The sequence below is a fragment of the Anomaloglossus baeobatrachus genome, chromosome 1 (assembly GCF_048569485.1).
Source record: "Anomaloglossus baeobatrachus isolate aAnoBae1 chromosome 1, aAnoBae1.hap1, whole genome shotgun sequence".
Lineage (NCBI taxonomy): Eukaryota > Metazoa > Chordata > Amphibia > Anura > Aromobatidae > Anomaloglossus > Anomaloglossus baeobatrachus.
Window position 1 is genome coordinate 142658951 of NC_134353.1, and position 23278 is coordinate 142682228.

The following is a 23278-nucleotide window of genomic DNA, read 5'->3' on the forward strand; positions in this document are numbered from 1 at the left end:
ATGTTTGAGTGTGTATTTGAGTGTGTGTGTGTGTATGTTTGTGTGTGTTTGAGAGTGTGTGTATGTGTGTTTGAGTGAGTGTGTGTTTGTGTGTATTTGAGTGTGTGTATGTGAGTGAGTGTATGTGTTTGTGTGTCTGTGTGTGTGTGGGTGTTTGTGTGTGTGTCTGTGTTTGTGTGTGTTTGTGTGTGTTTGTGTGTGTGTTTGAGTGAGTGTGTGTATTTGTGTGTGTGTGTGTTTGCGTGGGTTTGTGTGTGTGTGTGTGTGTATTTGTGTGTTTGCGTGTGTGTTTTAAATGAGTGTGTGTGTGTGTGTGTGTGTGTGTGTGTTTGTGTGTGTGTATTGGAGTGAGTGTGTATGTGTGTTTGAGTGAGTGTGTGTGTTTAAATGTGTGTGTTTGAGTGAGTGTGTGTGTGTGTGTTTGTGTGTGTGTGTGTGTTTGTGTGTGTGTTTGTGTGTGTGTGTATTGGAGTGAGTGTGAGTGTGAGTGTGAGTGTGAGTGTGAGTGTGAGTGTGAGTGTGAGTGAGTGTGAGTGAGTGTGAGTGAGTGTGAGTGAGTGTGAGTGAGTGTGAGTGAGTGTGAGTGAGTGTGAGTGAGTGTGAGTGAGTGTGAGAGAGTGTGAGAGAGTGTGAGAGAGTGTGAGAGAGTGTGAGAGAGTGTGAGAGAGTGTGAGAGAGTGTGAGAGAGTGTGAGAGAGTGTGAGAGAGTGTGAGAGAGTGTGAGAGAGTGTGAGAGAGTGTGAGAGAGTGTGAGAGAGTGTGAGAGAGTGTGTGTGTGTTTGAGTGAGTGTGTGTATTTGAGTGTTTGTGTGTGTGTGTGTGTATTGGATTGAGTGTGTGTGTGTTTGAGTGTGTATGTGTGTGTGTGTGTGTGTTTGAGAGTGTGTGTATTTGAGTGTGTATGTATGTATGTGTTTGAGTGTGTGTTTGTGTATGTTTGTGTGTGTGTGTTTAAAAGTGTGTGTGTATTTGAGTGAGTGTGTATGTATGTGTGAGTGTATGTGTTTGAGTGAATGTATGTGTGTGTTTTTGTGTGTGTATGTTTGAGTGTATGTTTGAGAGTGTGTGTTTGAATGAGTGTGTATTTGAGTGAGTGTGTGTGTGTGTTTGAGAGTGTGTGTGTTTGTGTGTGTATTTGTGTGTGTATGTGTGTTTGAGTGTGTGTGTGTTTGTGTGTATGTGTGTATTTGAGTGTGTGTGTTTGTGTGTGTGTTTTTGAGTGAGAGTGTGTGTTTGAGTGTGTATTTGTGTGTGTGTGTGTGTGTGTGTTTGCGTGTGTGTGTTTTAAATGAGTGTGTGTGTGTGTGTGTGTTTGAGTGAGTGTGTATTTGAGTGTGTGTGTGTGTGTGTGTGTGTGTATTGGAGTGAGTGTGAGTGAGTGTGTGTGTGTGTGTGTGTGTGTTTGAGTGTGTGTGTGTGTGTGTGTGTGTTTTTGAGTGAGTGTGTGTGTTTGAGATGAGGAAACAAAAGGCGCAAATAGGGTCTTACCCGGCAATAACCGTTTAGAAAAACACGAATGAGAACACTCACCTGATGAGGTTGTGCCAGTCACAACCCCTTGAAAAGCCTGTGAGTGTCAGCGTGGTTCCAAGCAGCGGCCCCGAGATGATCGTGACAAAGATTTTTATATATGTATATACATATATGAGAAACGGGTTTATGCCGCGCTCAAGAATCACTGTATCCAAGGAATTTACTTTAAAACTCTTTTTTTTTTTTTTTTTTTTTTTTTTTTTTTTTTTATTTCAGTTCCCTGAAATAAAACTGAAATAAAAAAAGAGTTTTAAAGTAAATTCCTTGGATACAGTGATTCTTGAGCGCGGCATAAACCCGTTTCTCATATATGTATATACATATATAAAAATCTTTGTGTGTGTTTGAGTGAGAGTGTGTGTTTGAGTGTGTATTTGTGTGTGTGTGTGTGTTTGCGTGTGTGTGTGTTTTAAATGAGTGTGTGTGTGAGTGTGTTTGAGTGAGTGTGTATTTGAGTGTGTGTGTGTGTTTGCGTGTGTTTGAGTAAGTGTGTGTGTGTGTATTGGAGTGAGTGTGTATGTGTGTGTGTGTGTTTTTGAGTGTGTGTGTGTGTATTGGAGTGAGTGTGAGTGAGTGTGTGTGTGTGTGTGTGTTTGAGTGTGTGTGTGTGTGTTTGTGTGTGTGTTTTTGAGTGTGTGTGTGTTTGAGTGAGTATGTATGTGTGAGTGTATGTGTTTGAGTGAATGTATGTGTGTGTGTGTTTGAGAGTGTGTGTGTATTTGAGTGTGTGTGTGTTTGAGTGAGTGTGTGTGTTTGAATGAGTGTGTGTTTGAGTGAGTGTGTGTATTTGAATGAGTGTGTGTGTGTGTGTATGTGTGTGTATTTGAGTGTGTGTTTGTGTGTGTATTTGAGTGAGTGTGTGTGTTTGAGAGTGTGTGTGTGTTTGAGTGAGTGTGTGTGCATTTGAGTGTGTGTTTGAGAGTGTGTGTGTTTGTGTGTATTTGAGTGTGTGTATGTGTGTTTGAGTGTGTGTGTTTAGATGTGTGTTTGTGTGTGTTTTTGAGTGTGTTTGAGTGTGTGTGAGTGTGTATGTGTGTGTGTGTATTTGAGTGAGTATGTGTTTGAGTGAATGTATGTGTTTGTGTGTGTGTGTCTTTGTGTGTTTGTGTGTATGTGTGTTTGAGTGAGTGTGTGTTTAAATGTGTGTATTTGAGTGTGTGTATGTTTGAGTGAGTGCATGTGTGTTTGTGTGTGTGTGTTTGTGTGTGTTTGAGAGTGTGTGTGTGTGTTTGAGAGTGTGTGTGTGTTTGAATGAGTGTGTATTTGTGTGTGTGTGTATTTGAGTGAGTGTGTGTGTTTGAGAGAATGTATGTGTTTGAGTGTGTGTTTGTGTGTGTTTGTGTGTGTGTGTATTTGAGAGTGTGTGTGTGTATTGGAGTGAGTGTGAGTGAGTGTGTGTTTGAGTGAGTGTGTGTGTGTATTTGAATGTGTGTGTGTGTAAGTTTGAGTGTGTGTATGTTTGAGAGTGTTTGTGTATGTTTGTGTGTGTGTGTGTGTTTGAGAGTGTGTGTGTGTGTGTTTGAGTGTGTATGTATGTGTGAGTGTGTGTTTGAGTGAATGTATGTGTGTGTGTGTTTGAGTGAATGTATGTGTGTGTGTATTTGAGTGTGTGTTTGTGTGTGTGTTTGTGTGTGTGTTTGTGTGTGTGTGTGTGTGTTTGTGTGTGTGTTTGAGTGAGAGTGTGTGTGTTTGAGTGAGTGTGTGTGTGTTTGAGTGAGTGTGTGTGTTTGTGAGTGTGTGTGTGTGTTTGAGTGTGTGTGTGTGTATTTGAGTGAGTGTGTGTATGTTTGAGTGAGTGTATGTGTTTGAGTGTGTGTGTTTGCGTTTGTGTGTTTGTTTGAGTGTGTTTGTGTGTGTGTTTGTGTGTGTTTTTGAGTGTGTGTGCGTGTGTTTGAGTGAGTGTGTTTGAGTGAGTGTGTGTGTGTATTGGAGTGTGTGTGTGTATTGGAGTGTGTGTGTGTATTGGAGTGTGTGTGTGTATTGGAGTGTGTGTGTGTTTAAGTGAATGTATGTGTTTGAGTGTGTGTATTTGTGTGTGTGTGTTTTTTTGAGTGAGTGTGTGTGTTTGAGTGTGTGTTTGAGTGTGTGTTTGAGTGTGTGTGTGTTTGTGTGTTTGTGTGTGTGAGAGTGAGTGTGTATTTGTGTGTGTGTGTTTGCGTGTGTTTGTGTGTTTGAGTAAGTGTGTGTGTGTTGAGTGTGTGTGTGTGTGTATTGGAGTGAGTGTGAGTGTGTATGTGTGTTTGAGTGAGTGTGTGTGTTTAAATGAGTGTGTGTGTAAGTTTGAGTGTGTGTATTGGAGTGTGTGTGTGTGTTTGCGTGTGTTTGTGTGTGTATTTGAGTGTGTGTATGTGTGTTTGAGTGAGTGTGTGTGTTTAAATGTGTTTGAGTATGTGTCTGTGTGTGTTTGAGTGAGTGTGTGTATTTGAGTGAGTGTGTGTGTTTGTGAGTGTGTTTGAGAGTGTGTGTGTGTGTGTTTTAGAGTGTGTGTGTATTGGAGTGAGTGTGTTTGAGTGAGTGTATGTGTTGTGTGTGTGTGTGTATTTGAGTGTGTATGTGTGTGTGTGTGTGTGTGTGTGTGTATTTGAGTGAGTGTGTATGTATGTGTGAGTGTATGTGTGAGTGTATGTGTTTGAGTGAATGTATGTGTGTGTGTTTGTGTGTGTGTTTGCGTGAGTGTGTGTGTTTGCGTGAGTGTGTGTGTTTGTGTGTGTATGTGTGTATGTGTTTGAGTGTGTGTGTGTTTGAGTGTGTGTGTATTTGAGTGTGTGTGTGTATTTGAGTGTGTTTTTGTGTGTATGTGTGTGTGTGTGTGTTTGAGTGTGTGTATTTGAATGAGTGTGTGTGTGTGTGTTTGAGTGTGTGTATGTTTGAGAGTGTGTTTGTGTATTTGAGTGTGTATTTGAGTGTGTGTTTGAGTGTGTGTATGTGTGAGTGTGTGTATTTGAGTGAGTGTGTGTGTGTTTGAGAGTGTGTGTTTAAATGTGTGTGTGTTTTTTTGAGTGTGTGTTTGTGTGTATGTATGTGTGTGTGTGTATTTGAGTGAGTGTGTGTGTGTGTTTGAGTGAGTGTGTGTATTTGAATGTGTGTGTGTGTGTGTTTGAGTGTGTGTATGTTTGAGAGTGTGTTTGTGTATTTGAGTGTGTGTGTTTGCGTGTTTGTGTGTGTATGTTTGAGAGTGTGTTTGTGTATTTGAGTGTGTATTTGAGTGTGTGTGTTTGCGTGTTTGTGTGTATGTGTGTTTGAGTGTGTATGTATGTATGTATGTGTTTGAGTGAGTGTGTGTTTGTGTATGTTTGTGTGTGTATTTGAGTGTGTGTGCGTGTGTGTTTTTGTGTGTGTATGTTTGTGTGTGTGTATGTTTGAGTGTATTTGAGTGAGTGTGTGTGTATGTTTGTGTGTGTTAGAGAGTGTGTATGTGTGTTTGAGAGTGTGTGTGTTTGAGTGTGTATTTGAGTGTGTTTGTGTGTGTGTGTATGTGTTTGAGTGAGTGTGTGTGTGTGTATTTGAGTGAGTGTGTGTGTTTAAATGTGTGTTTGTGTGTGTTTTTGAGTGTTTGAGTGTGTATGTGTGTGTGTGTGTATTTGAGTGAGTGTGTGTGTATGTTTGAGTGAGTATGTGTTTGAGTGAGTGTGTTTGTGTGTGTGTATCTGTGTTTGAGTGAGTGTGTGTGTGTGTGTGTATTTGAGTGAGTGTGTGTGTTGGAGAGTGTGTGTGTGTTTGAGAGCGTGTGTGTATGTGTGTGTTTTTTTGTGTGTTTGTGTGTATGTATATGTGTGTGTGTATTTGAGTGTGTGTGTATGTTTGAGTGAGTGTGTGTGTATGTTTGTGTGTGTTTGAGAGTGTGTGTATGTGTGTTTGAGAGTGTGTGTTTGAATGAGTGTGTATGTGTGTGTGTTTGAATGAGTGTATTTGTGTGTGTGTGTGTGTGTGTTTGTGTATGTGTGTTTGAGAGTGTGTGTGTGTGTTTGAATGTGTGTGTGTGTTTGAGAGTGTGTTTTTGAATGAGTGTGTATTTGTGTGTGTGTGTGTATTTGTGTGTGTGTGTGTGTTTGAGTGTGTGTTTGAGTGAGTGTGTGTTTGAGTGAGTGTGTGTTTGAGTGAGTGTGTGTTTGAGTGAGTGTGTTTGAGTGAGTGTGTGTTTGAGTGAGAGTGTGTGTGTGTGTGTGTGTTTGAGTGTGTTTGTGTGTATTTGAGTGTGTGTGTGTTTGAGTGAGTGTGTGTGTTTAAATGTGTGTGTGTGTTTTTGAGTGTGTGTGTATGTGTGTGTATTTGAGTGTGTGTTTGTGTGTGTGTGTGTGTGTGTTTGAGTGAGTGTGTGTTTGAGTGAGTGTGTATTTGAGTGTGTGTGTGTTTGTGTGTGTGTTTTGTGTGTGTGTGTTTGTGTGTGTGTGATATTCAGATATTCTGTACAGCAAACAGGATCCTTCCTGCAGCATACAACTACAACTGTTAATACCGGATCTGGCGCCCATTGATATACATTGAAGCTAGTGCCGCAATGTACAGGATTCGGTGAGTTGCAGTTTTTGGATGGAGGTGAACAACGCAACAAATTGCGTTTTTGATGTAAGGTAAAAAACTTCAACTCACCGGATCCAGACACTGCCGCGCGCAAACGCATTCAATTGCATGTTGCCGCAAGTCCATTGACATTGCACTGAGCAGACAGCGGATCCAGTAAGATGCGTTTTTTTGCCGATCGGTTTTCCACCATTCCTTTTCCAGCACAATGGGTTCAAGAATTTGAGCGTGTGTTGCTAGGCTCAGCCCAGATCCCAGCATGTAGTCCCACCTGAGTATAACCACATGGAGACTATATCCGGGAGTGCTGTAACTTGTGAGGAGCAGAAAATCCGGTATCACCTCCATTCTAAAAATGGCTGCACAGTTATCTAAGTGATTGGGCAGAGAGATTCGCTCTATGCCTGATTAATAAGGATGCAGTAATGAGTGGTGGGGATGGGCGGAGATGGGCCCCACTGACTTTTGACAATTAGATTTATTTTTTTTTTCTAAACGGTCTTTTAATTCTAAGAATTTGGTAAGTTGTTACAAACTTGTGCTGTAGAAATTTATTTTTAGGTGAGATCATGGAGAAGAGTCAGATGTGTCATTAAAGCTGCAAGATGTATTTGTAATCTCAGGACACTGTCTGTGCTCTCCCTCCCACCACACTGACTGCTGTGAAATGAAGCTGCAAGAAGTGTTTGTAATGACACTTGGTTCTGATCTACTCTGCAGAGCAGGGCTTTGTCATTACATGACTCAGCAGAAAGCTGGTTGTAAACATATCTAGGGGCTTCTTCTTTTTGGTTTGTTTTTTTTGCATGCCTTATTGGGCAATATATTGCAGGGGAAAAAGTACACTCAGGTGAATTTCTGTTAACACCCACATAGTCTCTGCAAGTTCTGTAGCCAATATCCCATGTGGTGGCCAGTTTTTTTTCTGCTAAAACTACTAAAAAAAAGTCCTCTTAAATGCAAATGGCAACATTTGTTTATCACCTGTTGGTATAGGTAATAAAAAAAAAATGTATATCTCGGAGTAGAAAAAAACCCTAGAAATTTGTACTGGAGTGTTTTGTTGGTGACTGTTAGCTGGTAATGGGCACTGCTCTTTGTCATAGCATGAGAGCTATATATGATTTCTCGGGCGACGTGTTTTTAAAGGAAATCTGTCACCGTATGTTTGCTATGTAATCTGAGAACAGCATGATATAAGGTCAAAGAACCCAATTTCAGCAATGTATCGCTGGCTGGTCAGCATATTGTCATTTCTATGAGGGCTCAGCTACAGATCTGGCAGGGCTCAAAATGCTGTGTATAACCACAAGACTGATTGACAGTTCTCTGTGTACACTGTGCATTGACAGCTGCTAATCAGTGTTGGGGGTGGGGTTACACAGCTGTTTTTTAGGAGGTATTGACGCCTAGTCCTGTAGTGATAACTTCCTGCTGATAAAACACTGATTTTATTTAAACAACACAAAGATGACTGAATGACATATTGCTGGATTCAGGCTTTTAGTGCCTACATCATCCTGCTCGAAGATTACATAACTAAAACCTGCTGACATTTTCCCTTTACTTCTCCAACATATCCTCGTGATATGTAGTACTTTGCCAGGGCCTCTAATTGAGAAGAGAATCTCATTGGCAACTGGTATTCCTGATCACCACCTGGAGTCTATCATTGTCTCCCAAGGAATTATCTGTTGATGGATTTGGCTTATTTTGATGATGCTCAGCGCAAGTGGGCACTCCATAAATTCAGAACTAAGACGTTTTAGTGGCAGATGCTCCCTTTTCTTCTTTTTTTTAATATATTTATTTTGTTATAAAGAGAACCGGTTACCAGTTTTGAGGCCTATAAGCTGCGGCAACCATCACTGGGCTCTTATATACAGCAATCTAACATGCTGTATATAAGACCGCAATATATGAAAATTAGGGGTGCACAACCTCACTGATGAGGGTTATGAGTGCAGCCTTATGTGTTTCAAATTACACGATTCAAGACAGAAGAAACAGAGCACACATAATTAAGGAGCACATCAAAAAATAAAATATTACAAAATTGACAATTTTTATTGGGTCCATAGAATCGACACACAATCATAAAACCATTTAAAAGACAACGACCTCTATAATTGTAGTAAATTGCTCTAACATATTCAATACAGAAGTTGTTACAGAATTTCAATAAATGATTATATCAATAATTTATCCTCACACAATATTATAAATAGTTGGAAAGGCCATTACAACAATCCAATAAATTTGTTAAATATATATATATAACACTTCACAAATATGTCAAAATGGTATATATGGTGCTGTATATAGTATCCTGCAGAACCATAGACAATATTATATATCAATTGGAAAGGATGGTTTTAACGTACTCAAAATCTAGAAAAGTACCCAAACAGGTTAAATGGCGTATCCGTCATGCTGAAATGGTATGTATACTGATAATCAAAAAGTTTTTTTTTGTTTGTTTTTTTATTAACCTTTTTTGATTATCAGTATACATACCATTTCAGCTAAATATATTTCCTAAAGTTAGGGACCCCTCCATAATGTCTATATTAGCTAGGTTAATCATATCAAAGGGAGTTGTGTTGAAGAGTAAGAATGAAAAACAATTAAACACCTGAAATGGGATGTACAATTTACTGTATTATTTTACATTTGCATATTTTAAAGTTGGCATAGTTTAACCAACTGAATTGTTTAATAAAGGCAGTATCTCTTAGTCGACCACGAATTGAGGACAATCTAGGGAGCTCGGTGTCGCAAATGAAATGTTCACAATCTGACAGCATCACGTCTCCAAAGAGAAAAAGACTGACCATGAATAACAAGGAAATGAGGCCAAGTAACCCTTGTTTTTTACAGCATGGATTACACTTTAAGGTATATATTATATTTCTTTATAGTAGACTGCGTACCTTGCTGATTATCTATACTCATCAGACTGGGATTACAAAGAACCTTTCTGACACTTTTTGTCTTTTAAAGGAAATGTGTCATCCGAAAATTACCTATTTTTCCAATTTAGATTTTTCTGTTAATGTATTTATATAAAAAACAAATATCAATATCGCTATATTTAAAATATAATTATTATTATTATTATTATAATATAATTTAAGTTCCACACTACCCTTCAATTCGTACTTGCAAGAGTTGACACAGAGAAACCTGTCACAAGCAGGAGACAGGCTAAAGATGCATCACAAAGAACCACTGGACTCTGCATTGTGAGCCAATCAGGAGTTGTCTGTTTTGACAATTTCTACAGTCTTATTGTAAAAGCTGGCAATTGATAAGTAATATATAATGTATCAGATATATCACACAATTTAACTATATTGTTTTAGATGTATTATACAATTGTTTTACTCAACTTGTTCCTAGACAGATGCGTTCCATGTGTGCTCTTTTCATGGAGTTTATTAATGGAAAAGCCAATAATGTTGTTTGATCTGTTAATTTTTCTGCATTTGTATGTATCCAAACCGATTTGCAAATGTATTAAAAGGGTATTCTCAAGTTACTAAATTTCTTTAATTAGACTGCATAAAAATAAGTTTGCAGTTGACTTGCTTTTATTTCTTACATTGTGTATAGCTGGTTTCCGTAGAAGTCAGCCACTAGTGCCGGCCCAGGCCCATAGTGTGTAGTAGTTACATTCCAGGAGAGACGTTATCTCCTAATTTCCTAGCCACCTCTTTCCACACATTTAGTTTTAGCAGTTTTCTGCTCATCATCCTCCCTTTCACTCTCGGCTCCAGCTTTGTGCTTGTTCAAATGCCGTGTTATCTCTCTATGTAATTCCAATGATTGCAGTGGACTTAAGGTACGGTCACACTAAGGGTACCTTTACACTTTAGCGATGCAGCAGCGATCCGACCAGCGATCTGACCTGGTCAGGATCGCTGCCGCATCACTACATGGTCGCTGGTGAGCTGTCAAACAGGCAGATCTCACCAGTGACGAGCCCCCAGCCAGCAGCGACGTGCAAGCGACGCTGCGCTTGCACGGAGCCGGCGTCTGGAAGCTGCGGACACTGGTAACTAAGGTAAACATCGGGTATGGTTACCCGATGTTTACCTTAGTTACCAGCTCACACCGCTTAACTTAGCTTGTGCAGGGAGCAGGAGCCGGCACTGGCAGCGTGAGAGCTGCGGAGGCTGGTAACGAAGGTAAATATCGGGTAACCACCTTGGTTACCCGATGTTTACCTTGGTTACAGCTTACCGCAGGCTGTCAGACGCCGGCTCCTGCTCCCTGCACATTCAGGATTGTTGCTCTCTCGCTGTCACACACAGCGATGTGTGCTTATCAGCGGGAGAGCAACAATAAAAAAACGAACCAGCACTGTGTGTAACGAGCAGCGATCTCACAGCAGGGGCCAGATCGCTGCTCAGTGTCACACGCAGCGAGATCGCTAATGAGGTCACAAAAAACGTGACTCAGTAGCGATCTCGCTGTGTGTGAAGTACCCCTAAGCAACATCGCTGCTGAGGCACAACTTGCTAGCGATGTTGCTGTGTGTGACATCCAGCAACAACCTGGCCCCTGCTGTGAGGTCGTTGGTTGTTGCTGAATGTCCTGGACCATTTTTTAGTTGTTGCTCTCCCGCTGTGAAGCACACATCGCTGTGTGTGACAGCGAGAGAGCAACAACTGATTGAGCAGGGAGCCGGCTTCTGCGGACGCTGGTAACCAATGTAAATATCGGGTAACCAAGAAGCCCTTTCCTTGGTTACCCGATATTTACCTTCGTTACCAGCGTCCGCCGCTCTCAGCTGTCAGTGCTGGCTCCCTGCTCCCTGCACACGTAGCTGGAGTACACATCGGGTAATTAACCTGATGTGTACTGTGGCTAGGAGTGCAGGGAACAGGGAGCCGGCACTGGCAGTGTGAGAGCGGCGGACGCTGGTAACGAACGTAAATATCGGGTAACCAAGGGAAGGGCTTCTTGGTTACCTAATGTTTACTGTGGTTACCAGCGTCCGCAGAAGCCGGCTCCTGATGCCTGCACACGTAGCAGAGTACACATTGGGTAATTAACCCGATGTGTACTGTGGCTAGGTGTGCAGGGAGCCAGCGCTAAGCGGTGTGCGCTGGTAACCAAGGTAAATATCGGGTTGGTTACCCGATATTTGCCTTAGTTACCAAGCGCAGCATCGCTTCCACGTGTAGCGACACTCCAGCGATCCCTGCCAGGTCAGGTTGCTGGTGGGATCGTTGGAGCGTCACTTAGTGTGACATCTCACCAGCGACCTCCTAGCAACTGACCAGCGAACCCTATCAGGTTGTATTGTTGTTGGGATTGCTGGTAAGTTGTTTAGTGTGACTGGGCCTTAACTCCTGAACAAACCACTGATGGTTGAATGTGCTGTCTCAGAACTTATGCTTAAAGGGAACCTGTCACTAGAATTTTCGTTATGAAACTAAAAGAATCCCCTTCTGCAGCTCCTGGGCGGCATTCTAGAAAGGTTCCTCTTGCTACTGCCCTCCTTTGAGACCTAAATAAACACTTTATAAAATCTTACCTTCTGGTATGCTAATGAGCTTTGCTGGCCACAGGGGCGGGCTGTATTGCGTCCATTATTCCCCCTCCTGTCGCTGTTCCCCATCCCACAGTGTTGATTGACATAGATGAGGCCGCAGCCCTCATGTTACTCAGTGCTCCTGAAGTCTCGCGCATGCCCAGTGGCACTATTGCGGGACTGAGCACTGTTGAAATCGCGAGCTGAGCGGCCGGCTTTTGAGAGCGCTCAGCTGAGCGCCCGGCGGCCGGGTGATCATCTGATCGTTCACAATAGTCTGCCGCCGGTAAAACTGTAAAGGGGAAAAAAATGAAAAAAAAAAAAAAAAGCATTTTTCCATTGTTTTGTATGATCCGTTGTGCCATTATATGCAACGCATCCATTGCATCCGTTACACAATGCAATGCAACAGATGCCGTTCAACGCAAGTGTGAAACCTAGCCTTACTGGGATTGTTACTTAAAACCCACCCTGCCAGAAACCAGTAAGTAAGGAGACTACAGAGCTCTGAGCTTCTCAAGAGACAGTTTGAGAATACCCCTTGAAGGGAAGAATGAGAACACATATTTGTATAGTATTTGTTGATGTAAATGAACTGTACATGAAGGTAGTAGTATACTCATTGGTCACAGTCTTCTCCCAGTTTCAGCGGTGATCCGGTCTGTTGTGGTGACTTGCTTAATCACAGCGTGAGTGCTGTGTGGGGCGGAGGTCCTGTTTTGAATTTCCCCAGTGCAAGTCTATGATACTGAGAACAGGCCTGATACTGCGTTTCAGACTTGTATTGGGAGAATAGCTACGTCTCCACACAGTGATCCGGCAGGTTACAGATACAGGTGCTGGACCGGCGAGTCTATTACTACCATCATTACGCTTACACACATGATCACTAACTGGCAAATAAAAATGTCCCTAGTCGGACTTTTAGTCTGTCTTCGGTGACATCAAGTTACACCTTTTGCATATAAAGGTGAATAGGGAGAAGCTCTAGAAAGACATTAAGGATATGTGAACATGATCTGCACACTGTGTTTTGGATGTGCCAAGACACAAGTGTTCTCCACAGGAGAATGTGCAGTCTGATCAGGCTTCGAGTCGCTGTGGACTTTAGCTTTGTTCTCCCCTCTCAGAACACTTGCGACTCCGCAGCATAAGTTGACATGCTGTGGCTTGTAAAGCTGCCACGCATGTCAGATTACGCTGCAGGGAAAAGAAACAGAGGGCATGGGATCTCTACACATACCATCCACTGTGCTTCTACTGTACAACGCAGCGTTTTGTACACAATGAAAAGACGCTGCATACAAAACACTGCTATTCCTGATCGTGGGCACGTTTCCCATGTGCTGACTTATGACCACTTATTCTGAAAAGTCACTTAAAAGTGGAGTTATACTTTTAAAAAGATAAATCCTTCTCCATCGCTATATTTCCTCATGGGAATTAAGAACACCTATACTCAACTCCAATTCGGGCATTGTTTCTAAAATGTTGGCAGCTGGTCTCCCGGGACTCACATGACTGTATGCCAATCAGCGGACGCTTCCCTCTCTTCCTTCTAACAACACGGAGATCCGGAGGAATTCAGAGAGCAGCGTCAGCTCTCACTTTTGGGTGTCCAACGGACGTGTGAGGGAAGTGGCTGCTGATTAAAGCTCGGCACACCTTAAATGCTGCTTACGCTGGAGGTGAATATAGCGCTTATTTTACAATGGGAGAAATGGTGATTGAAAAGGGGTTGCCAGAGTAGTGGACAACCCCTTTTATATTTTGGGAAGATAATGTAATGGAGATCTTCATTTCTAATATTTTGAGCTTTTTTTTTTTTTTTTACTATTGATTTCAATTTAGGGCTGTGTTCTTTGTTTTGAATACTGATTTATCCAACAGATAAAAACTTTATTTTTACAATTGCTAAGGCTACTATTGGGAAAACCCCCACAATGTGGTACTGATGACTCCCCTGTAGCTACTTTTCTAGCACTTCATGCTGCCCTGCTTTCTGGAATTGGCCACAAATGCCTGCTCAGCCCATCTCTGGTGGGTCACCAGATTCTGAGGGACACTGGATTTTGGAGGAGGAACGTCTTTCTGGTTGTCATTCCTGTTTTTTTTTTCACCTCTATAGTTTTACTGTTGTCTCAGGTGGTAGCATGAAGTACAAGTAAAATTGTACAGCTCTTACGGTATGTGCACACGATGTTGATTTCCTGGAAGTCGCCTGAAAAAGCTAGAAAATAACAGTTGAAAGAATGAATGTAATACACAGCCACCCTGAAATAACCTGCTGTGTCCATGTCCCGTCTTTTTACTTTTTTTGACCACTTCAGGCTTCAAAATCCATGACGTGGCTAGAAGATGTGACCGTTACATTGTCCTTGGAGCTTCCCCTTCAAAGTTGATCACTAGTTTATATAGAATGTGGTGGGGGGGGGGGGGGAGATCCCAGCAGTGAAACTGCCGGAACACATGCTTCAGGGAAAACACCGCCGGCAATTTCTTAAATTCTCTTTCCCTTGGAAAACTCAGCGGGCATTCCGGCATCTAAAATAATTTATGTACCCTTAGGCCATGTACACACGATAAGTATTTGGTCAGTGTTTTACCTCAATATTTGTAAGTTAAAACAAGGAGTGGTCCCTGTGTCTCTATTATACTTTTCCTCTGATTGTTCCACTCCTGGTTTAGGCTACAATTACGCATGTGTCCTTACGATTGACAGGACCACAATCCACGTGCTGCATGAAATGAATTACACTGGCTTTATTTAAGCGGTGTATTTCTTTCTTTCAAACACTGATGTTCAGGAAAACCATACTTTGAGCTAACCGGGGAGCATAGGTGCCAGATGACTAATCTGCGTCAGCTCCTGCTCCCCGCCATTGACAGATCTCTGCCTATACATAGTTACATAGGTTGAAAAAAAAAAGACCTAGGTCCATTAGTGAAATGTTCATCCACCAATTATACATTTGTCATTAATAACCAACAATAACACAAATATACATACCCCTGAGGATAGACCTGTGAGTCTAGGTGAGCGGGGCAGAAAGAAACCACCGGGTACCTGCCTCAGACTGCTCATCCAAGACTTATAGACGTATACTCGAACATTTATTCAGAGTATATACGGGGTTCAGAGGGACACATACATGGCTGCAGTGTCCCAGCCACTCACTGATTCATGTTCCCTGTGGTTCAGGCAGCATGAGTCTGATCCTGTTCCCTGTATGTTTCACACTGGCCACTAGAGGGCACATTGTACCTTGTCAACTTTGCTGTATGGACTGTATGGAATAATTGTATTATCATTAGATGGCTAGATACTTGGGCTTTATGCCCACTTTTTTTATTTTCTTCATGTCTGAAGTTTTCCTTTCTATGTCCAGAGTCATACCTTTTCTTTGTCGCTCCATTGGGAGACCCAGACAATTGGGTGTATAGCTTCTGCCTCCGGAGGCCACACAAAGTATTACACTTTAAAAAGTGTAACCCCTCCCCTCTGCCTATACACCCTCCCGTGCATCACGGGCTCCTCAGTTTTATGCTTTGTGTGGAAGGAGGCACACATCCACTCAGCAACGGAAAATACAACCGAGGTTTCGGTCCTTTCGGCCCTCAGCCAAGTCCCAATCCTCCTCGTCCAACAGGCCAGAGAAGGGCCAGAGGAACTCTTATGCGTGGCGGTCTAAGTCACGCCCCCCAAAAAACCGCCAGAGGCACTGCCTCCAAGGCGGCCTCCTCATGACTTTCGGCCTCCCCGAACCGCATCCTCGGTCGGTGGCAGGCTCTCCCGCTTTTGCGGCGCGTTAGTTCAGGATTGGTCGCAGTTTCGACTCCCTTATGTGTTTCCTCCTCTGGCGATGTTGCCCAGAGTGTTACGCAAGATCAGATCCGACTGTCGTCGCACCATTCTCGTCGCTCCAGATTGGCCGAGGCGGTCGTGGTACCCGGATCTGTGGCATCTCACGGTGGGTCAGCCGTGGGCGCTTCCAGACCGCACAGACCTGCTGTCACAAGGCCCGTTTTTCCATCTGAATTCTGCGGCCCTCAACCTGACTGTGTGGCCATTGAGTCCTGGCTCCTAGCGTCGTCGGGTTTATCGCAGGATGTCATTGCCACTATGAGACAGGCCAGGAAACCAACGTCCGCCAAGATCTATTACAGGTCGTGGCGGATCTTCTTGTCCTGGTGCTCTGATAAGGGTTTTACTCCCTGGCCTTTTGCCTTACCCATTTTTCTTTCATTCCTTCAATCCGGAATGAACAAGGGTTTGTCACTCGGCTCTCTCAAGGGACAAGTATCGGCGCTCTCAGTATTTTTTCAAAAGCGCCTGGCAAGGCTTCCGCAGGTCCGCACGTTCCTGCAGGGAGTTTGCCACATAGTTCCACCCTACAAGCGTCCGCTGGAACCCTGGGACCTTAACAGGGTGTTAATGGCTCTTCAAAAACCACCTTTCGAGCCGCTGAGGGATGTTTCTTTATCACGTCTTTCGCAGAAGGTGGCTTTTCTTGTGGCAATTACCTCACTCCGAAGAGTGTCGGAGCTTGCAGCGCTGTCATGCAAATCCCCTTTCCTGGTTTTTCACCAGGATAAGGTGGTTCTGCGTCCTATCCCGGAGTTTCTCCCTAAGGTGGTATCTCCTTTTCATCTCAATCAGGATATCTCCTTACCGTCATTTTGCCCTCATCCAGTTCACCAGTGTGAAAAGGATTTGCATTCATTAGATCTAGTGAGAGCACTCCGGCTCTACGTGTCTTGCACGGCGCCCCTGCGCCGTTCAGATGCGCTCTTTGTCCTGGTCGCTGGCCAGCGTAAGGGTTCGCAGGCTTCCAAGTCAACTTTGGCTCGGTGGATCAAGGAACCGATTCTTGAAGCCTACCGTTCTTCGGGGCTTCCTCTTCCTTCGGGGCTGAAAGCCCATTCTACCAGAGCCGTGGGTGCGTCCTGGGCATTGCGACACCGGGCTACGGCTCAGCAGGTGTGTCATGCAGCTACCTGGTCTAGTCTGCACACCTTCACAAAACACTATCAGGTGCATACCTATGCTTCAGCAGATGCCAGTCTAGGTAGGCGAGTCCTTCAGGCGGCGGTTGCCCACCTGTAGGAAGGGGTCGTTTTTCGGCTCTCTGTTGAGGTATTCTTTTACCCACCCAGGGACTGCTTTTGGACGTCCCAATTGTCTGGGTCTCCCAATGGAGCGACAAAGAAGGGAATTTTGTTTACTTACCGTAAATTCCTTTTCTTCTAGCTCCTATTGGGAGACCCAGCACCCGCCCCTGTTCCCTTCGGGCTGTTTGTTCTTTTGTGTACACATGTTGTTCATGTTGAATTGTTCCTTTGGTTCATGGTTTTCAGTTCTCCGAACATCCTTCGGATTGAATTTACCTTAGACCAATTTATAAGTTTCCTCCTTCCTGCTTTTGCACCAAAACTGAGGAGCCCGTGATGCACGGGAGGGTGTATAGGCAGAGGGGAGGGGTTACACTTTTTAAAGTGTAATACTTTGTGTGGCCTCCGGAGGCAGAAGCTATACACCCAATTGTCTGGGTCTCCCAATAGGAGCTAGAAGAAAAGGAATTTACGGTAAGTAAACAAAATTCCCTTCTTTTCCACTGTATAGAAAAGTGTAATGTGTTACCATCTTAGTGTACCAAGGGACACAGTAAAAAGAATACCGTGTGGTTTACATGATGGTAACACTATACACACACAAGTGGGCATCAGTTTGCATCTGCCCTGCCATTCTCTGTAGGGGGCCGCTGTCCTCCATCATCACTACCTGCAGACTGATTACCTAGGGCAGTTTTCTGTCCGCTAACCTCCATTGTTTTTTTTGGATGCCATTAGTTCACTTAATTTTCTGTATGCAAACTCAAAGTATGGCTGTCCTAGGAAAATAATTAAAAACAAATGGCAGCAACATGAAAAACAAAACATTCATTTTTTTTTTTTTTTTTTTTTTTTTTTTTTTTTATGGTTTCGTATTTTGACTTTAGGCAATCGATCCTCAGCAGGAGGCGAAAGAAGAACTGAAGAATATGAAAAAACAGCATGCACTACTGACACGGATGTTACAGCAGCAAGAGCAGCTCAGGGCTTTAAAAGGACGGCAAGCGGCTCTCCTCGCTTTACAGCACAAGGCCGAGCAAGCCATTGCCGTTATGGATGAAACTGGTAAGTGGCTGTGTTGGGACCCGTGCAGCTAGCAGAGCCCTCGTGTACTGGACCTGTGTGATCACGTCATGATAAATCCAAAAGACGCAGTGCTGGTGTTAGGCAAGGATCTCTGTACACTTATTACACTTTCTCTGCATCATCAAACCATTTTACACTATGTGCTGCACGCCGACAATTTTCTTATGTTAATTTTTTATAGCCAACTCCTGATAACGATTGGTTTTCTTAACCTGAAAGTAAAAAAATACGTATATTTCTTTTTCGCTCTATTGGGAGACCCAGACAATTGGGTGTATAGGCTATGCCTCCGAAGGCCGCACAAAGTACTACACTTAAAAGTGTTAGGCCCCTCCCCTTCTGCCTATACACCCCCCGTGCTCCCATGGGCTCCTCAGTTTTTTGCTTTGTGCGAAGGAGGTCAGACACGCACAGCACAGCTCCACAGATTAGTCAGCAGCAGCTGCTGACTATGTCGGATGGAAGAAAAGTGGGCCCATATAGGGCCCCCAGCATGCTCCCTTCTCACCCCACTCTTGTCGGCGGTGTTGTTAAGGTTGAGGTATCCATTGCGGGTACGGAGGCTGGAGCCCACATGCTGCTTTCCTTCCCCATCCCCCTCTGGGCTCTGGGTGAAGTGGGATCTTACCGGTCTCCAGGCACTAAGACCGTGCTCCATCCACAACTCCTGTGGAGCCTGATGGATAGGAGCCGAGTATCGTTCAGGGACATGGCCCTGCATCTTGGAGGTACTCTGTATCCCTGTGGGGACCGCGCACGGCATCACCTCAGCTTTGCTGGGTGTGCTAGTGCACCGGGGACCGCGGCGCTGACCGGGTCTATATGTGCCATTACACACTCAGCGTCGCTGAGTGTGTTTATATGTAAGGGCTACCGCACTAACCGCCGCTGCCATGGGACACTGCGGCGCGGCTGGGACTTGTAGTTCGCCGGGGACTTTCACGCCGGCCGCGCTTTTACGGCGGCCGCGTTTATTACTAGAGTCCCCGGCTTCCTTGCGGCCTAGTTTACTTTTCTCCCGCCCTCAGCCCTGACAGGCAGGGGGAAGGGCGGGACGCTGCACGGAGCGAGCAGCTCTGAGGGCTGGAGTATGATTTACATACTCCACCCCCCTCACTGTGCACGGTGTGAGCACCAGTTCGCGCTCTTTCTCGGCCACGCCCACAGCTCCCTCATCTCGTCAGGACGCCGCAGCCATTCCTGTCAGCTCCACCGACGCTGCAGAAGAGGGACAAGTCCTGGGAGACCCAGACACGGTCTCTGGTGGCCTCACAACCGCTTTAGGCGGCTGGTAAGCAGCACCTGTTGGTGCTAGCCCCATGGTGCTGTAGTGTATTGGTACATTATTTGTGTATCATATATACTTTACACTGTATGAGCACAGTGCATTCTGGCTATATACCTTTTTGTGTAACTCAAGGAAAACTATAGCATGGCGCCCACAAAAGGCAGGGGTGCCAAAACACAGGCTTATTATGCTGCCTGCGCCGCTTGTAAGACCCCACTACCGGCAGGTTCCACTGACCCTCATTGTGTGCAGTGTTCGACCCCTGTGCCACTTCTTCAGCCGGAGCCTATGCTAAGAGGGGCCCAGGGGGAGACACCTGTTGACACTGTCCAGGTGACGGGGACTGAGTTTGCTAAACTCTCTGAGACTATGGCTAAGATACTAGAAGCCTTGCAGTCCAGGCCGGTATCTCAGCAACGGGAGCCTGTTGAATCGTTGTTCCCGGGCCCCCCTCAGTTGGACCAACAATGTCCTCCCGGGGTATCTCCTACATCCCAGTCTGAGGGTTCTGACTTAGACCCCAGCCCCAGATTGACTAAGCGGGCTCGCTTAGAATTTCCCTCGACATCATATTGTTTAGGGTCTCAGCGGGGGGAATCTTTGGTTGATGATGCGGAGACAGCTGATCAGGATTCTGATCCTGAGAGCGCTCTCAATCTTAATACTCCAGACGGGGACGCCATAGTGAACGATCTTATTGCGTCCATCCATCAGTTGCTGGATATTTCTCCCTCAGCCCCTCCGGCGGAGGAGTCAGCTTCTCAGCAGGAGAAATTTCGTTTCAGGTTTCCCAAGCGGACACAGAGTATGTTTCTAGACCACTCTGATTTCAGAGAGGCAATCCAGAATCACCATGCTTGTCCAGATAAGCGTTTTTCTAAGCGCCTTAAGGATACACGTTATCCTTTCCCCCCGGACGTGGTTAAAGGTTGGACTCAATGTCCCAAAGTGGATCCTCCAATCTCCAGACTGGCGGCTAGATCCATACTTGCAGTGGAAGATGGGGCCTCGCTCAAAGATGCCACTGACAGGCAGATGGAGCTCTGGTTGAAATCCATCTATGAAGCTATCGGAGCTTCTTTTGCCCCAGCATTCGCAGCCGTATGGGCGCTGCAAGCTATCTCAGCAGGTCAAGCGCAAATTGAAGCAGCCACTTGCACGGCCGCGCCACAGGTGGCATCCATTACCACCCAGACCTCGGCAATTGCGTCTTACGCTATTAATGCTGTCCTGGACTCTGTGAGCCGTACGGCGGTGGCGACCGCCAATTCGGTGGTATTCCGCAGGGCCTTGTGGCTACGGGAATGGAAGGCAGATTCTGCTTCCAAAAAGCGCTTAACCAGTTTGCCAATTTCTGGCGACAGGCTGTTTGGCGAGCGTCTGGATGAAATCATCAAACAATCCAAGGGAAAGGATACATCCTTACCCCAGCCCAAACAGAACATTCCCCAACAGAGGAGAGGGCAGGCGAGGTTTCGGTCCTTTCGGGGCGCAGGCAGGTCCCAATTCTCCTCGTCCAAAAGGTCTCAGAAAGAACAAAAGAACTCTGATGCATGGCGGTCTAAGTCACGTCCTAAAAAGAACATTGGAGGCACCGCTAACAAGGCGGCTTCCTCATGACTTTCGACCTCCTCTAGTAGCATCCTCGGTCGGTGGCAGGCTCTCCCGCTTTTGCGACGCCTGGCTGCCACAAATAAAAGACCGCTGGGTGAGAGACATTCTGTCTCACGGTTACAAGATAGAGTTCATCTCTCGTCCCCCGACTCGATTCTTCAGGTCTTCTCCGCCTCCCGAGAGAGCCGAGGCTCTTCTGCAGGCGCTGGGCACTCTGAAGGCAGAAGGAGTGGTGGTCCCTGTTCCTCTTCATCAACAGGGCCACGGTTTTTACTCCAACTTGTTTGTGGTCCCAAAGAAGGACGGGTCTTTCCGTCCTGTCCTAGACCTGAAACTTCTCAACAAACACGTAAAGACCAGGCGGTTCCGGATGGAATCCCTTCGCTCCGTCATCGCCTCAATGTCCCAAGGAGATTTCCTTGCATCGATCGATATCAAAGATGCTTATCTCCACGTTCCGATTGCCCCAGAGCACCAGCGCTTCTTGCGCTTCGCCATAAGGAAACGAACACCTGCAGTTCGTGGCACTGCCATTCGGCCTGGCAACAGCCCCACGGGTTTTCACCAAGGTTATGGCTACTGTAGTAGCGGTCCTCCATTCTCAGGGTCACTCGGTGATCCCGTACTTGGACGATCTGTTGATCAAGGCACCCTCTCAAGAGGCATGCCAACACAGCCTCGACGCTACCCTGGAGACTCTCCAGAGTTTCGGGTGGATCATCAATTTTCCAAAGTCAAATCTGACACCGGCCCAATCGCTCACATACCTTGGCATGGAGTTTCATACCCTCTCAGCGATAGTGAAGCTTCCGCTGATCAAGCAGCGGTCACTACAGACAGGGGTACAATCTCTCCTTCAAGGCCAGTCACACCCCTTGAGGCGCCTCATGCACTTCCTGGGGAAGATGGTGGCAGCAATGGAAGCAGTCCCTTTCGCGCAGTTTCACCTGCGTCCTCTTCAATGGGACATCCTACGCAAATGGGACAGGAAGCCGACGTCCCTCGACAGGACCGTCTCCCTCTCTCAGGCGACCAAAGCTTCCCTTCGGTGGTGGCTTCTTCCCACTTCATTATCGAAGGGGAAATTTTTCCTACCCCCATCCTGGGAAGTAGTCACGACGGACGCAAGTCTGTCAGGGTGGGGAGCGGTTTTTCTCCACCACAGGACTCAGGGTACGTGGTCCCGGCAAGAGTCCTCGCTTCAGATCAATGTTCTGGAAATTCGGGCAGTGTATCTTGCCCTGAAAGCGTTCCAGCAGTGGCTGGAAGGCAAGCAGATCCGAATTCAGTCGGACAATTCCACAGCGGTGGCATACATCAACCACCAAGGCGGCACACGCAGTCGACAAGCCTTCCAGGAAGTCCGGCGGATTTTGATGTGGGTGGAAGCCACGGCCTCCACCATATCCGCAGTTCACATCCCAGGCGTGGAAAACTGGGAAGCAGATTATCTCAGTCGCCAGGGCATGGACGCAGGGGAATGGTCCCTTCACCCGGACGTGTTTCAGGAGATCTGTTGCCGCTGGGGGGTGCCGGACGTCGACCTCATGGCGTCCCGGCACAACAACAAGGTACCAACGTTCATGGCACGGTCTCAAGATCCCAGAGCTCTGGCGGCAGACGCCTTAGTTCAGGATTGGTCGCAGTTTCAGCTCCCTTATGTGTTTCCTCCGCTGGCACTGTTGCCCAGAGTGTTACGCAAGATCAGGGCTGACTGCCGCCGCGCCATCCTCGTCGCTCCAGACTGGCCGAGGAGGTCGTGGTACCCGGATCTGTGGCATCTCACGGTCGGCCAACCGTGGGCACTACCAGACCGACCAGACTTGCTGTCTCAAGGGCCGTTTTTCCATCTGAATTCTGCGGCCCTCAACCTGACTGTGTGGCCATTGAGTCCTGGATCCTAGCGTCTTCAGGGTTATCTCAAGAAGTCATTGCCACTATGAGACAGGCTAGGAAACCAACGTCCGCCAAGATTTATCACAGGACGTGGAAAATTTTCCTGTCGTGGTGCTCTGCTCAGGGTTTTTCTCCCTGGCCATTTGCATTACCTACTTTTCTGTCCTTCCTTCAATCTGGACTGGAAAAGGGTTTGTCGCTCGGTTCCCTTAAGGGACAAGTTTCAGCGCTCTCTGTGTTTTTCCAGAAGCGCCTAGCTAGACTTCCACAGGTACGCACGTTCCTGCAGGGAGTTTGTCACATCGTTCCACCTTACAAGCGGCCGTTAGAACCCTGGGATCTAAACAGGGTGCTGATGGTTCTTCAGAAACCACCATTCGAGCCAATGAGGGATATTTCTCTCTCACGACTTTCGCAGAAAGTGGTTTTTCTAGTAGCAGTCACTTCACTTCGGAGAGTGTCTGAGCTAGCAGCGTTGTCGTGCAAAGCCCCTTTTCTGGTTTTTCACCAGGATAAGGTGGTTCTACGTCCGGTTCCGGAATTTCTCCGTAAGGTGGTATCCCCTTTCATCTCAATCAGGATATTTCCTTACCCTCTTTTTATCCTCATCCAGTTCACCAATGTGAAAAGGATTTGCACTTGTTAGATCTGGTGAGAGCACTCAGACTCTACATTTCTCGTACGGC

At 45.7% G+C, this 23278-nt stretch overlaps 1 protein-coding gene across 7 annotated transcripts in view; it reads left to right on the plus strand.

Moving 5' to 3' along the window:
• PCM1 (pericentriolar material 1) overlaps positions 1-23278 on the plus strand; it is a 382937-nt gene that overhangs the window by 53986 nt on the left and 305673 nt on the right. For 6 of the 7 annotated variants that reach the window (XM_075347104.1, XM_075347105.1, XM_075347107.1 and 3 more), the window contains one exon: positions 17596-17773. In XM_075347104.1, the coding sequence (XP_075203219.1) occupies positions 17596-17773 (178 nt within the window). Of the gene's footprint in view, positions 1-8778; positions 8953-17595; positions 17774-23278 lie in introns of all 7 variants that reach the window. The other variant, XM_075347110.1, reaches the window with a different exon arrangement.